The following is a 16,517-nucleotide window of genomic DNA, read 5'->3' as shown; positions in this document are numbered from 1 at the left end:
GACCTGGATTTCAGTCCTGTTTAAGCCTTTTTATGCATTTTTCTAATATTAAATTACCATTTAGTAAAAATTATACTGGCAACAGCTATCTTGACTGCTTCTTACAATTCACTTCAGAGTTGAGTGAAAGTCTACATTTTCCTCTCTCAGCTGGCCCTGTAAATACATCATTCATTCCTGTAAAGTAAATCAACTTCGTCAGGTGGAATGAAGGCCTTCCTTCGCTTAGTTTGGTCAGGTATGTGGTTAGACCAGGGAAGCAGAAAATTGAAGCCTGTATCTCCACTTGAAGAGGAAATTTCACCTGGCTTTTCTACTTCTTGTGAAAAGCAACTTTCTACTTATGTAAGCACACAAGAATACCTTCACCAAAAATAACGCCAAGGACAACACATAAAATGTAAAGATACCCACAGGTATCTTTGAGACCTCGCTGATTTGTTTTCAGAATTCAGAGATGGTTTTGTACCCATTATAAGCAAATCCTTGTTTTTTCCAGGTATGTGTCCTCCAGAGTCCCTGGGTAAGTCAGACTGTTTACCTGTCTCTCAGTAAGGATTCAATGCCTTTGTGCAGCTGTAAGTTATATATAAGAACTACTTGCACAGATGCATATCCATGAATATGCATTCTTCCAGTTCAGCGTGCACCCTGTTACTGGTTAAAATGACAGTATATCGCGTCTTAAACATTGCCTGCTAGCTCCAGCAAGCTCTGAAACAAAACAACAACAAACACACCGTAAGCTAAGTTGGTTAGGGAGCACCTGGTACACCTTCAATGTTAAAAAGTGAATTAGAAGATGTGGTTTCAGCAAGTCAACAGCATCTCCCTTTCAACTGCAACTCACTTGCAGACATAAGGACGGGATAGAATCAGGAATTTCAGCTGCTTTTAGGTCACTATGCATACAGGAAATCTAGAATTAAAGCCTTGCTGGTATGTCTTTCACTAGGAGCCTCACTGACAGCCAGAAGTTGAAGCCTTGCGGCACAAGACACAACAGAAGAAGAACAAAAGTGGCATTCAGACCTACCCGAGCGGTGCTGAGTCAATGTAAGCATGGAAGTAGCAGTCACTTTCTATTCTGCTTCAGCATCTACAGATGTCAGCTCGGGTCTGAGCGCAGCCGCCCCGCTGCCAGGCACAGCACTCAGACACCGCCTGAGCAAGCAGCACTGACTAAGCACGGGGAAACCAAAGGCGAACGAGTGAATAACGCCTACCTTCGCTACTTGCAGGAAAACCTCTTCTTCTATAACGTGTGCGTGCACGGCAAGGATCGCAAAGGTAAAGAAAACAAAGTGATTTTGAACTCAATATAGAAAATACATTACATCGGTCTTGATACCCCCTATGAAAAAGTTAGGGCGCGTATTAAGCGAGGAGAAAGTTGTAACCCCTCCCGAAGGCCCGGGCCCTGCCTGCCCTTTCCTGCCCAGTTTCACCACAGCACAGACGGACGCACGGTGCCAGCCCTACACGGGCCACGCGATCCCGGCGGCTGCGGTCCAAAACGGGTTCCGGAACGAGAAACCCAGGCCGGCGCCCCATCCCCAGGCGAAGCCGGCTCCCGCACCGCTCCCTCCACACGGCCGGCGGCAGCGCCGTGCCTGCGGCGGAGCGCCCGGCGGCATTCCCTCGTCGCGCTTCCTTTGCCCGCCCGGCAACGCGACGCCGACAGCGGCGGGGGCTCCGCCGTGGGCCCACACCCGGCACGGCGGCCGCGGGGAAGCGAGGAGAGCGCGGGCCCCGCCTGCGGGCAGTCCCCCCCCCCCCCCAAACCCCGGCCGCGGGGAGCACGGCGGCTCCCGATCCCCGCCCGGCCCCGCGGGGACACGGCACCTCTTGACGCGGATGATCTGGTCGCGCATGGGGCGGATGTCCTGGAAGCTCTGCTGGTTGACCAGGCTGTAGACCAGGATGAAGCCCTGCCCGTTCTTGATGTAGAGGTCCCGCATGGAGGCGAACTGCTCGGTGCCCGCCGTGTCCAGGATCTCCAGCACGGAAGGCGACGCGTCCACCTCGATCTCCTTGCGGTAGAAGTCCTCGATGGTGGGATCGTACTTCTCGATGAACGTGCCGGTGACGAACTGCACCGTGAGCGCCGACTTCCCCACCCCGCCCGAGCCCAGCACAACCACCTTGTACTCGCGCATCCTCCCGGCGAGGCGCGGACCGCCCGCCGCCGCCCGACCCGCACCTGCCGCCGGCCCCTCCTCACCCCCCCGCCATACGGCCGCCCCCGCCCGCTCCGCGCCGCTCCCGCCGGTTGCTGCCGGCCGCGGGGCCGCGCTCCCGGGCTGCGGCGCGGGTGAGGTGGGGCGCCGGCCCCGCCCCCTCCTTCCCCGGTCGCCACGGCAACAGCCAACCGGGCGGCGCGCGCCGCCGCGCGCGGAGGGCGGGGCGGGGTGGAAGAAAGAGCGGGGAGGAGGGCGTCACGTGGCGCGCCCCGCCGCCTCCCCCGCCCGGCGGCGCCGGCCAACGGGCCAGCGCGGCGGAGGCACGTGACGCCGAGGAGCGGCGGCGACTCGGCGGACGACGGTTTCCTCCCGGCCCTCGCCCTGCGCTGTCGCCTTGGAGACAGCGGCCCCGCCCACGGCCCCCGAGCCGCTCTGCGGGCCGGCTCCGCGACACGCGCTTCCCGTGGGACCAATGGGCGGCCGCGCCGCCGTCACGCGGCGGGAGAGGGGAGCCAATGGCAGCGAGGGATGGGGGCGAGCGGGGCGGCGCCGCGGCCGGAAGTGCTGTTTGGGGGCGCGTGGCGCCGGGGTCAGGGTGGTTGTGCTCGGGTGTCTGTACTGTGAGGCTTCAGGATTGTGAGGCTCTTGGAGCTTTTATTTTTCTTTTCTTAACCGTCGCTGGTTGTGATCGGATATGGAGAGGAGGGATTTTGTGCCCATTAGGGGCTTGTGGCTCAGCCAGAGCTGCCGGTCTGCTGCTCTGAACGCTGTCGGAAAAGGGCTCTCCTGGGGCTGTGCCTCTCATCGAGCTCTTCTTCCTTTTGCGTTGTCTCCTTTGTGTCTTTTCCTCTCCGCTTTTCTTTTGGATCTGCAGAGCTTTAAAGCGAGCTTATCTCGGTAGGATGCCCACAGATTTATTCTGCCTAGAAGAGAGAAGTGCCCATAGAGTCATAGAATGGCCTGGGTTGAAAAGGACCACAATAATCACCTAGTTTCAAACCCTCTGCTGTGTGCAGGGTCGCCAACCACCAGATCCGTGTATTAAACTGCCAAAGCAAAAGCACCACCACACGCACCTGTGTGATGTAAATACGTTCCATGGCAAAGGTACGAAGAATTCCTGTAGGGCTCTCAGGATCCATTTGGAAATGGCACTGAACCCGGTCAGGAATTAGTAATATTTTCAGTGAATAATCTCATTTCTGTTAGCGACATGAGAACTTTAGGTAATAAAACAGCCCACACAAGAACATGCAGTAGCAGAAAATGCAAGATACTGCGTGCATGGGGTAATGGGTATTTGCACCATAAATCAAGGAGCTCTCTGGCAGAGGACTGGGAAAATACCCGGGTTTATTAGTCAGTGGTGAAAGGAAGCTAAGAATTTAAATTGCAGTCGCAAAAAACACCCACAGATGTGACTGATGGGCTCTGAGTTGCCAGCGAGGCATTACTGTGTTCTGGACTGACAAATCTTATCCAGGAAAAGGAACCTGTACAGAAATACGCCCAGGAGGGTTACTGAAGCTGAGCAAAGCTTATCTACAAGAATACACTTGGAATGCTTGTCTGCCTAGTGCAGCGAAAGCAAACATGGAGGAGGGGTTCAGCTGCTGGTAACAAATTAGTGAGGGCACGATTAAGAAGTGGCTATTTAAGCTAATAAACAAGATTGATAGAACAGCGTGGATCTAAATTGTAAATATGAGTGGAAAATGAAAATGTCATCAGACTGGGGGTTTGGCCTTGCATTCGGAACAGTAAAAGATGAATGTATCTAACAGGCTTGGTAATGTGTTGTGTTTCAGTATAGGAAGATGATGTGCCATCATATAAAAAAAAGGATTTATGTGTCTGTGCACAAGGAGGAGATTTGGCCCTCCTTTCTTACACATCCCTTAGACTAGAGCACTTTCATAGAATCATAGAATGGTCTGGGTTGAAAAGGATCACAATGATCATCTAGTTTCAACCCCCCTGCTATGTGCAGGGTCACCAACCACCAGACCAGGCTGCCCAGAGCCACATCCAGCCTGGCCTTGAATGCCTCCAGGGATGGGAATCCACAGCCTCCTTGGGCAACCTGTTCCAGTGTGTCACCACCCTCTGTGAAAAACTTCCTAATATCTAACCTAGACCTCCTCTGTGTCAGTTTAAGACCATTCCCCCTTGTCCCATCACTATCCACCCATGAAAACAGCCGTTCCCTTCCTGTTTGTATGTCCCTTCAAGTACTGGAAGGCCACAATGAGGTCTCCCCAGAGCCTTTTCTTTTCCAAGCTAACTTTCCTGATGTTCGCTCTTTCTCAGGGAGAAGCTGCTGACTGCTGGTTTATGGTGAGGAGGGTGATCAGAATGAAGATGCAACAGGAGTGCTCAGACTGAAGAGATTCACACCAGCTGGTCTGTCTGGAGATGGTCAAGTTTCATAGTCAGTGAAAAATTTCTCACTTAATGATAGTGGGATGATGTGTGCAGGGACAAAAGAAACAGAAAAATGGGATGCATGTGGACCAGCTTTTATGGCTTGGAAGATGGTAAAGGAATGGGGCAAAATGGTCTGTGGGAGGAGCTGCTGGATGCCCAGAATGGATGACTGAGGATCTGTCACTTCACTGATGAGGCTGAAAACCTTATCATTGTCCTAGTTTTCTAGCCTTCTCCCTTGGTTGATTCTGATTCACCTGGGGAAAATGACAACGTGGAAAATTCAGCTGGTAAATGCTGGAATTTCTGTGCTAAAAACAAATGCAGATATTAGTTATGTGTAGTTATTTTTAGTGAGTTTGAGAACATAGGGCTGCTTCGGTGCTGCCAGTTCTTTCTTTTATGCACATTGCTTATCCTTGCACTGTTCTCTACCAAATAGCTAGGAGGAAAAGGAAAAATGTACGTTTCAAGGAAAGAGAAACTTCCTGCCACCAAAGATTGAGCTAGACAAGGCTTGTCCGGGCAAATATCTCCATCCACATCTGACGAGCAGACAGGCCGTCTCCTTTCCCAGCACGACCTCCTTTGCATCTTCTCAGAGCACTCTCAGGAGTTATCCAATCCCCCTGTGCCGTGTGGCTGGAATTTTGCTGCCTTCACAGAGTTTAGAAACTTTAGGCTTCAGACAATTTTATTGCTCACTTCTCGAGTCTTTTATATCGAGCTATCATATTTCAGACTTCAGCAGCCTGTGGCTAACCACACTGTCTTATGATAGGCTGGAGTTTCTCTATAAATATTTTCTATTCTTACGCAGAAAACAACATACTGTTGCATAAATTTTGTGCTTGCTGCTGTGGCCTCTGAGTGCATGTTAGTGTACAAGAGATGGACAGGGCCTTTAGATCTATTTTTGTTCATTGCAGGGTAGTAGAACAACGGTGTCTTCCTGTTCTTGCTTACTGCCATATTTTTGCATTTGAGGTGGCATTGCTGTCATCACATGGATTGCATGTACCCATGCATAATTTCAGTATTTTAAGAAGTGTAGCCAGCATTAACTGTTAAGGATTGAGATCATATTTAGTTTTCCATCTAATACTTCTTTCCAAAATGTCTGATTAGAACTGCCTGTACAGCTGTTAGCAAACTCACCATACAACTAGCTGAAGTGAAAGGTGGCTGACTTTTCTTATCCCTAGCACTTCTAGGTGATCAGACTGTTAATTTCCCTTTCTTCCCTATAGTCACATTACCCCTTTTTTACCAACTACAAAATCGTAGGTGTTTGTCATCTTCGTGAAAACAGCAACTTTCCAGATGAGAGCAGAAACCACATCAGAGCACTCGTGAAGTGACAGAGCACTGGACCTGAGCTTGTCTGAGGTCAGTGGCAGCCCTTGATGCACAGGAGCCAGGATAGTAGGGAGCCAGAAGGGCACAGGAGAAGATCTGATGTACTGTGGAAGATCGTGTCATAGAGCTTGCTTGCAGGCCAGTTGAGATTTACTATTTCTTCGGTTGATTTGTTTGCTTGTCCTTAAAGAAATCAAGGCGTTTAAGTTTTAATGTTGTAGCGCTTGTGTTTTGAGTGGTAGAGCCCAAGTCTTATGAAAAGTGGCTGAGGGAACTGGGCTTGTTTAGTCTGGGGAAGAGGAGGCTCAGGGGAGACCTTTTCGTTCTCTCCAGCTACCTGAAAGACAGTTGTGGTGAGGGGTTGGTATCTTCTTCCAAGTAACTAATGATAGGGCTAGGGGGAATGACAAGCAAGTACACTGAAAGGGGAGATCCTAAACCATCAGACAAGATGTGCTGGCAGCTCTTTTTCCCTCACATTAAACTGTGTATAGTCTTCATTTAAGCATCTTTGGAATCAGGAAGACAAAATTTGAACAGGTACTTGGTGTACCATGCAGATTCATGGAGTGTAAATAGATCCAGCCTGCTTGCTTAGTCTCCTCACTCCTCCGAAATCTGCACTGCCTCTCTGCTACTGTTGTAGCCTGCCTGGCCCTGTGCTGAGCCACTGCAGCCTCATGAATCTATAGAAAGCTAATCCAGACTAGAAAAGCAAATTGTGAGATAGTTGCTAGCTGTCAGGGACTCAGACAGGACGGAGAAACAGAGTTAACTCCATCCACAGCTCAAATTGGTTTAAACTCACACCTATTGCTTCCCCCAAGATGGTTTTTGTTTTGAGAAGTAAAGCAATGTAGATCACATTCTGGCAGAACTAGATTGAATTAATGCGTTTTACCGTACAACTAGGGGGGACTACAAGTGTGAACGCAATTAACTGTGGCTCTGCCAGCAGATACTCATTAAGTTGCTGTAGCTGTCACTTCCAATTGTGTGCTCCCATCCTCAGGGATTTTACTTTATTTTTTTTAACAATTTGAAAGACATAGAGACAATAGAAGTAGGCATACCAAAGTCTCCTCTCAGCCATAATTTAATTTTCTAATCAGAAAGGAGCATTCAGGCTTCAGTCCCGTGGGCTTGTTTCAGAGAATGACCACTTTGGTAGCTCTGCACATGGGGACAGCTTTCTGTTGTTACCATCTTATTAATGCTCTTTCCTGACACTGCAGATTAACTGTTTGGAGGAAGGAGACTGCTCACCAAGGGCTGGGGCTGATGATTTTTAACTACTTTGGGAAGCTGTGTATCCATCCCTGTCACGTAATAAGGTCGTCGTGTTTAATTGAAGATGGTGGTTAAATTTAAAAAGAATAATTGCTCCTGGCCCGTTTTTATTAGGAGTGAAAATTTGATCAAACCATTCCCAAAGCACTGAGAAATCTAAATGAAAATATTCTGGCTTAGCTTGTGACCTGGTTTTTATTGGTTTTAGTGGAGTTTAGTGGACTTCTGCTGATGCGTTACGCATTTTACAGCAAAGAGTTCTTTTACTTACCCTGAATGCAAAGAAGAAACCTTGGTGATGTTATTAATTCAAATGTAAAGCTTCCATTACGCATCTTAATTTTTGTGAGAAATACTCATCTGCCAGTAAAGTTAAGTTAAATAGCTGTCATCCATATGTAGGTTCAAAACAGGGGAATCAGCTTCAGGATATAAAAAGCCTCCAGTGAAATAAATAAAGAAGAACTAATTTATTATTCCATTTGACTCTCTCCTTATGATGTTTGAAAAATAATTCAATCACAAGATTTAAGAGAAAGTGGAAGTAATGATGATCTGTTTTTATTAAGGTACAAAACTCTTGGAGTGTCTACGGCAAACAGAGTAGACATTGCTGTCTGAGTCAGACGTGAAAGGAAATGTTTAATCCCCCATTTTAATAACCAGAATATAAGCATCACAGCCTTGTGTTTCACAAGCATTAGATTTTTGTATGTGTCAATAAAAAAATCAGTATTACAGTTACAGTTGTATTTTCTTTTTATATGGTTATTTTGAGCAAAACATTCAGAACTCAATTAATCTTTAAGATGCCTTAATTGCTGTGAGTTATGCTGTAAATTAAAATAAGCTTTCCAATCCACTTCTCTTGTATTTATTTCTCAAATACCCATTTTCTTAAATGGGGCAGTGTTTAATCACTGCAGATGTGATCAAATCATAGCTGAGATAATTCTGTACATGTGCTGAAACCGGTTTAGTACTTGTGGAGCATGTCAGAGTAGAGGTGTTTGTTCTGGATGTTTGGATCTGGGTTGCCTGTTGTAGGCACGGAAGAGCAAATGGCATGTGACCTCTGCCCCAGGTCCCTGGACAGGGGCAGACCAAGGTGGGTGCTGGCTTTTGGCCAGGGAGAAATGAGATTGGGTCTTTCCAAAGAAAACTCAGCAGCCACTGTGTCTGCAGTTGCTGACTTCCTCTTTGCACGCAAATAGATGGACACGTGTGCCCAGACCATGCATCACCCACCCTCCCTCATATCATACTTACGTTCCCAAGCGTGAGTTGGAAGGGACCCGTGAGGATCTTGAAGGCCAACTCCCAGCTCCACCCAGGACCACCCAAATTCCAAACTCTATGTCTCAGAGTGGTGTCCAGATGCTCCATGAACGCCGGCACTTGGGGCCATGCACACAGCCCTATGCAGCCCGTTCCATGCCCACCGCCCTGTGGTGCAGACCTGTCCCTTAACCCCCATCTGCCCCTCCCCTAACAGCTCCATGCCATTCTCTCGGGCCCTGTCACTGTCACACAGAGCAGAGCTCAGTCTCTTAGATCTTACTCTTGTAGATCAAGTAGCTTGGGATGTGATATGAGGAGGTAGTTGTCACCTATAAAGCAACTTGTCTCTTTCTAGCTGAAGGTCTTCTTCAGGAGCTCCTGCCTTGGGAGTCTGTTGAGCCAATCGTCTGGTTGGTGAAGTAGGAAGTTCTAATTTAGTGCTTTGAAATCAGGAATTGCTTCAAAGCTAAGTATTAAAAGCCTGAAAATCATTAGGATTTGGATTTTTTTTAATACTAAATGTTGGATTTGCCTTTTAATTCTCTATTCTCTAGATACCATTGCTTCATTACTTCGTCATACAGTGGGGAGTGGACTCTTCTTGCAGGTAACTACTGATAGGACCTGAGGTAATTGCCTCAAGTTGCTCCAGGAGAGATTTTGTTTGTGGATGTTAGGGGAAATTTCTTCTCTGAAAGAGCAGCAAAGCATCGGAACAGGAAATGTTCGAGTCACCATCTCTGAAGGTGTTCAAGAAGTGTGTAGATGTGGCACGAAGGGCAGAGGGTGTGGTGGTGATGGGCTGGTGATTGGACTTGATGATCTTTGAGGTCTTCTCCAACCTTAACGATTCAATGATTCTCGTGTGATTTTTTAAAATAGGAGCCAGAAGTCTCATGCTCTTGATTGAATCACTGTTTATTTAAGAGGACTCCGTATCGTAAGTATAGAATCAGAAGTTTGTGGCAAGGGGGACTGTGAACGGGGTAAAAATAGCTCAGTAACCATTCTGAGCATGGTGATGAGTTTCTTGCAGAGGAAAACCAAAAAGGAAGTGGCTTTGTGAGGTGTACAAAGTCCACATCCTCTTCTGTAAGTCTTCAATGCTGTACAAGAATGCAACCCTTTGACAACTGCTTTCTAGCAAATTTTCAGAGCTGTGGTATACTGGGAGGCCCATCCTACAAGTGGGAGATATACATGTGTTACTTTAACAAAGAATCATTGTTAGTTTCCTTGAGGAAAATAGCATTAAGAATTTACTTCAGCCTCTTTTTGCGTTTCCTCTTGGGACTTTTTTGTGGTCTGGTATATTTGCAGCTCAATTGTTGCATTATAATGGGGGAACAACGTACAAAACAAAACAAAAATAATCCCCAAATTAGAGTTTTTAATAACATTTGGGACTTTTCATACAGATCTAGTGTCTGAGCAGAGCTGAATGTTATCGGGCTTTGCTGGACATATCTTTTCCTAGTGGGTTTGGGATGCTTGTGGTGATCACTGCACATAAATGATGAATCTGCTGGAAATGCCCTTTAACAGCCTTCTCAAGGCAGTCAGTGTCTGCTAGTTCTTCCTTTTCTCTGGTTCTCCTGTCATCTTCCAAGTCAACATTTTTCTCACACTCCTATGTCTTGTCCAGTTTCTCAGCAATGGTAGAGAAATGTGTAAGCCTTTGTACTTTAGTAAAGAGATTGATGCAGCAGTTCAACAAGAGGGTTCTTCCTCAGTTGTTTTTTGTCGTGGTGCCATACTTTTTGGTATTAAGGTTTGGTTCAACCTTTTTTTCCTCATCAGGCTTCATCTTGTCTTCCTTCTCTTTTTAACGTAGTGTCTTCACAACTGATCTTCCCTTAAGCTGTATTTTTGTATTTAGCTCTGACAGAGAAACCAAGTTACAAATTCCTACTTTTCCTCCTTGCTTCTCACCATATGCACTTCTAGTGCTTTCTCATCCAGTCAGCACAGAGCCTTTGGGTTCCAGCACAGCACTGCTTCTCCTCTACACATAGTCACAGCCTATAGGGTTATTGATATAGCTTGAGGAGAAAAAATATATAATTCTGTTTTTCTGTTGTGATTGCATTTACCTAAAAAGCATCCAAAAAACCCAACTGCTTTGATTGGAAGTTCAGTGTTTGCAAATTTTTTTTTTTGCTTTATCAAATTGTGATGTGTTAGCTGTATAAATTTCATTGCTTGGCATAGCTGCTGGTTTTCAGAAACACCTATGAAGGGTGTTGCCTCGACTTCTACAGAGCGACAGCACTGTAGATCTTGCTTAGAAATGTCATGGTTGCTACCATGAAGACCTGCAACTAAAACTTGCTGGAATTTCCTTACAACTATTGAGAAGGCTGAAGAGTAGATTTTAAGAGCTGGTAAGGTTCATGCTCTGCGATGAGGCAGTTTGAGTACATCAGCGTCAGTCCTGATGGACATCTGCATAACTGGTTCTGAAAGACCTCAAGTAGTCCCATGGAAGCCTAAAGTGTGTTGTTGCCTTCACTGTTAGTTTAAGTTTCAACTTGAATCTCATTTTGTGTATTTTAAACCTGTTACACCTCATCCAATACATTCAGCAGACTTTCATGCACTGTAACACAATCTCATTTTCCCCTTGGTGTTCTCCAGAATCTCTGATCAAATTCCACCTTCCCTGGGATTTTTCTTACTAAAACATCTCTGAAGTACAGGATCCAAAACCAGACTTGCTATGTGATCCGAGGCAGAGCTGGGCAGGAAGAACTCACCTCCCAGGGAGGGTGGGAGGTTTATACCTACCAGTGTAACCTGAAGCTTTTCTTCACAGCAAAACTGTGGCTGAGTTGATTGGTGCTAAGCTTGTGATCTGTAATTAGCCTCTCCCACTCACCTCTTTCATGGAAAAGTTTTGCTCAGCTAATGATACCTCACCCCAATTTTGAGAAACTGATTGTTCCTACCTAAGGGCAGTACCTTGCACTTGTCTTCACTGAATTGCATCATGGATCTTGTGCTATTTTTCCCTACTCTTGTCAGGTTCTAATTTTGTCTTCCAACATACTTTCAGGCCCTTCTCGGCTTTGTAGCATTCTCAAATCTAATAAGCATCGTCTTTTCTATGTAATACACCAATAAATGGCTAGTTGCTGGACAATGCCCTAATAAAATAAGTATGCATTATGTTTACTCTTATTACATAAGAAACTACACTTATTTTATTGAGTCCAGTGCATATTGGATGCAGCTCTGTGACCACAGAAATTATGCCAGAGCAGAGAACTGAGTTAGCTGGCATAGATAGCACACAAATACCCTCTTAACTTGAAATTGTAATTGGGACTGCCTCATCTGATTCTTTAGGTAGCGTTTTCTATTTTTTCCTGAGAGGTTCCTATCTGCAAACACACAGTGCCTTTAGATATGGCTGCACCATTGATCATTCCTCCACTGAAAATATTACAGGTGAGGTAAAACTTGTGATGGCTCAACTCTTTTGTGGGCTGAGACACAACTCACCTCAATGGCCATATCTCATGCCAGGCAGCTGTTAGCAAAATCTAATTGTTTAATCAAAACGCCTAATGAATAATACGTGTTGCCATATAATTTTATTGTGCTTACTCTTCCTAAAATGTGCATTGCTGTGACATCAAATGTGCTCCTTCATCAGAGCTACCAAATGCTTAAAAATCAAACACCGGCTTTCCTGTGAGATAAAAAAAAAAAGTTTTAATTGGCTATTCTCACCCATTTTCATCTGGGAAAGCATGGGGTAAATAACCTCAGAGACAACTTAAATATCCAGCGAGGAATTGCACAAAGCCGTGGTCCAGAAAGATGTTGTCATGCCTGTAGCATGCACCAGAAGGGAGCTATGGAGTAAATCAATACCAGATTAAACTGGGAAATCACACTGAGCACGGGCTAAGAGCCATTTTTTTCCATGCAACCTTGATGGGCATCCGCTGAAACACCATCTCAGTGTTCAGTGCTTAAGCCAGCTGTGAAGGTGGCTGGTGACCCCCCAGCTTATCCATGTGTTTGAAAGGTGTGATCCATTATCTTTTCAGCTATGGTCTAATGTAGCATGGAAATTGTTTCCCTGAAGTAATTTAAAAGTCGTTGGGAACAAAACCCAGGAAACAACTGTTTAGGTCTCCAAGACCCAGAAGAACAACTAGCTGCAGTTTAACGTGGGAGGAGGAGGAGCCAACGGTAGCTCCAAATCAACCATGAGCAAATGACCTCTCTGTCAGAGTGTGACAGATCCAAAACAGGGCTACTCATACACATCTCCACTGTGCTGAGGTATGGCTGCAGCTCATGCAGGGCTGCTTGCTGGTTTGGGGTCTGTAGGGATGTATGTTGTGAGGGGACATGGGTGCAACTCACTGCTCTGGGGTAATTTAACAAGGAGGGGTGTATGCACATATGCTAGCTGTGGTTATGTGTCTCACTGCTGTGCCTGCTTTAGAAAGAATGCACTCCTCACCTTACCACAGTTTTCTTTACACAGAGGGAGATGGGAGCAGGAAGTTACTGGTCACTGCAGCCCTAAACATTTCTCTTAATGGTACAGATCAACCACCATGATTTGAGAGAGCGGCCTGTTTGTGCCTGTTTGAGCAGGAAATATTATGTCTCACCTTCTAAATCAGCCTCTGTGCAGATGGCAGTGATGATAGTCAACACCTCCCCCCATCTATTTAGAAAAGACAAAGCAGCACGTTTTGGTTAAATCAGGCTATTTACAAATCTCTTTGCACTTTCTTTTATTTCCATATTTCAGGTAGTGCCTGGGGAATGGACTGTCTCCGAGCCTGATGTATAGTTATACAGTACCATTGGATTAGAAGATGAAACATCTATTTAAAAACACATAAAGGAAATTAAAGAGCAGGAGCAATGTGAGCTGCTGTATATTCCATGGCCTTGAAAACCTTCAGCTGGAGTCTCAGCCGCTATAAATTGGCGTGAACTCCAGTATCTTAAAGCTGCATTGGTTTGTGTGACCCGAGGAGGTTGTGACCTGTGAGACTACTGTATAAATATCAGAGCTTTCAACCTGCCAAGGTCAAAATAAATAATATTTTTGGTCCAGTCCTGGCTACATGCATCTGCGTCGCTCCTTGATTTAAGCAGCGCTTTACGAAGCAGCTGAGGTGAAGGCACAGCCTACATGTCTCCATCTCTGAGAAGACTAAAGGTGCTGCACAAACCATTTTGAGCCATTTTCTTGTATCAGTTTTATGGTGAATTGACTCAAGTGTGCAGGCTCCTGGAGCGTGAAGCCACATCCAGCTGTGCCTTAGAATTAGGCTAAAATACAAAAGAGAGACAGCTGTTTCTCTCTGCGAGTATTTGTGAAGTAATATGTAGGTTGCTCTGAAAGTGATGCCTCCTATTTCTTTCCATTGAAACTACAGCAGATACACAATAACACTCTGACAGAGCAGATTTTCAGCTATGAAACACTCTTCTCCGACACAGTCAGCTAAGCATGCCACGCTTGTAAAAAATCTGCACCGGTGGAGGTGACCCACTGTTGCTGTCTGCACTGCTGAAATGCACCACCCACTGCCTCACTGTGCTCGCATCCATTGGTTGGGCTCTGGAAACATTCAGCAAGTGTCAGTGAATGTCAATGGGTGCTCTTTTTTCTGCATGGGGGAATTCAGTGAGACTCCTTTGCTTCATACACTCTTCCATGTCAGATGCCATTCTGTCAGACTGCCCCTCTGCTGCCATCTGTCATGCAGCAACAACATGGAATGGGATATTGGCCGGAAATCACATGGCATCCTCTACTGCCATACCACCACCACCATCCACCTCTGAAGTTGTGGGCCAACATCATAAAAAGGGAGGCACTACTTTTGGAGCAGCTCTTGTAGTAGTAACAGTAAAGGAAAGTAAAACAGACTGCTTTGTTTGTGCTATTTATAAAAGTAATGATTCAATTGACTATGAAATGATGGTTGATTTTGGGCACTTTGAGTGACTAACGTTTGATTCTGACCGAGTCATTTTCTGAGAGAAGAAGAAAACAAGCTGTGCTCTGAAGAAAGAGCTCTGGATTTATATAGAGAGGTGCTGCTGGGTAGCACTGCTGGCATCCTTTATTTAAACAGGAATAATTGTATTGCACAGGAAACTTGGATTTGAAAGCAATTCCTGTGATAATTACTCCTACAGTGGAATTCACCAAAACTTGAAGGCTGGTCTCATGTCACAGAAGATCATCTCCATTTGGGCTAAAATTACAGCAAAGGGAGAGGAAACAGGCAAATAAGAAAGAATGTAGGCTCCGAAAAGACAGGCCCTTTCAAGAAAATGGTTCATTTCAGCAAGAAGGGGCAAAGTGTCTCTTGGAGTGATCATCTGATGCAGACGGATGTGAGAGGCAAGTAAGAGAACAACGGTGCTGTGCTTGGATTTCTGTTCAAGTGTCCCTGCTGGGTTCTTGTTGTACAATGCCTCCTCACTGTGCTACCACTTCGCTTTCCACAATACCTGATTTCTGTCATCAAAACCTGCCCCATGGGGTGCATTCACTGTAAAATACCAGCAAATTTATCTCACCCAGTAGTTGGAACACTTCTCAAAATGGGCTTATTTACAGCGAGCCTGGAAGGAAGCCTTCGCCATCTTCTCCTTGGTCTCAAAACATTGCATGGAGCGGGCTGGACACTGTCTGCAAAAAGTCCTCTCCAGGAATGTCCTGGCCACTCTACCATCAACACAAAGTGAATCCCTAATTAAGCAGTGCTTTAAATACTCAGACCCTTGTGGCTTCCTGCTTTAGTTATGAGAATGAAGACTGTCTGGTCAGTCTAACTGGAAATAACTCCCACACAGGCTTTTTTTCACAGCAAGGGAGTTGGAACCAGATGGTCTTTAAGTTCCCTTCCAATCCAGGCTATATTGTGATTCTTACGATTCATAAGCTTGCAGGAAATGTCTCTGTGTGGCATAAGATGCTTTAAGAACCCCACAACCTCAGACAGAAGTGAAGGAGCAGAAGTTGGCAGGCAGCACGGGGTTCCCGTGGTGCACATATGCTCAGAAGAGAAGCTGAGGTGAAAGTCAGAACAAGGAGGATTTGGCTCCTGGGGGTGGGTGGGGAGATGCTCAGCACCATGAGCCCCAGAACTGCCTGGCAGGGGTCACCCAGGCATCTCTGCTGGCTCCAGCCTCCCCTTCTCACTCCATTTACTCACGCAGAAAGTCTGGGGCTGAATGCAAAAGGCCTAACTTTTGTGCAGTAAAAATATGCTTTTGTTATTACTCTAATTCATCTTCCACCTGACATTAGTGGGCCAGGACAGAGAAAAAGATGGCTAGAAGAAAACTATTGCCACTGTTTAGGCAGTCCATAAAAATACTGTACTACATCTGGAAAATAGAGCGGTTGAAATGAGAAAGTGCAGAGTTAGCTGACAATTTGATGTAACTAATTCAGTTGCATTTGCTTTATTGGCTCTCCGTATGTTGCAAATTATTTTTGGATTGTACTTCATACAGAGGAATATTTGAATTACCTTGCTGCAGAGGCCGTTCTGTGAGGGATAAGAGGAATTGATCTAGAAGACAAATGAGTGCATCTGAGATGCGCATTTAAAGAGGACTGAAGCAAACTGGAAATTAAGTAGCCTGACCTTTGAAAGCTGCAAAAGATGTGCAAGCCATCTAACCGCCAAGTAGACTGGGGAGAAAAACACCAAACAGAAGTTCCCATACATAGAACTAGATCAGACAGAGTAAAGTGGGTCCACCCAAACAATTTAGAATAAAACAATGTATTTGCATACGAGAATGGTCCTTTGTAATGGTTTTAAACTAAGACAGGGGAGTTTAGGTTAGATATTAGGAGGAAGTTCTGCACTCAGAGGGTGGTGACGCACTGGAACAGGTTGCCCAAGGAGGCTGTGGATGCCCCATCCCTGGAGGCATTCAAGGCCAGGCTGGATGTGGCTCTGGGCAGCCTGG

At 45.9% G+C, this 16,517-nt stretch overlaps 1 protein-coding gene across 1 annotated transcript in view; it reads right to left on the bottom strand.

Annotated features, from left to right (window-relative positions):
* Nucleotides 1-2,159, bottom strand: part of RAP2A (RAP2A, member of RAS oncogene family) — a gene marked incomplete at both ends in the record, with an annotated part of 29,524 nt that extends 27,365 nt beyond the window's left edge. The window contains one exon of the mRNA XM_079549429.1: nucleotides 1,846-2,159. Within this exon, the coding sequence (XP_079405555.1) occupies nucleotides 1,846-2,159 (314 nt within the window). The remainder of the gene's footprint in view (nucleotides 1-1,845) is intronic.
* Nucleotides 2,160-16,517: the final 14,358 nt, after the last annotated feature.

The sequence above is a fragment of the Tetrao urogallus genome (assembly GCF_951394365.1).
Source record: "Tetrao urogallus genome assembly, chromosome: 1".
NCBI lineage: Eukaryota > Metazoa > Chordata > Aves > Galliformes > Phasianidae > Tetrao > Tetrao urogallus.
Note: the sequence above shows the minus strand (reverse complement) of the source record. Positions and strands in the feature narration are given on the sequence as shown.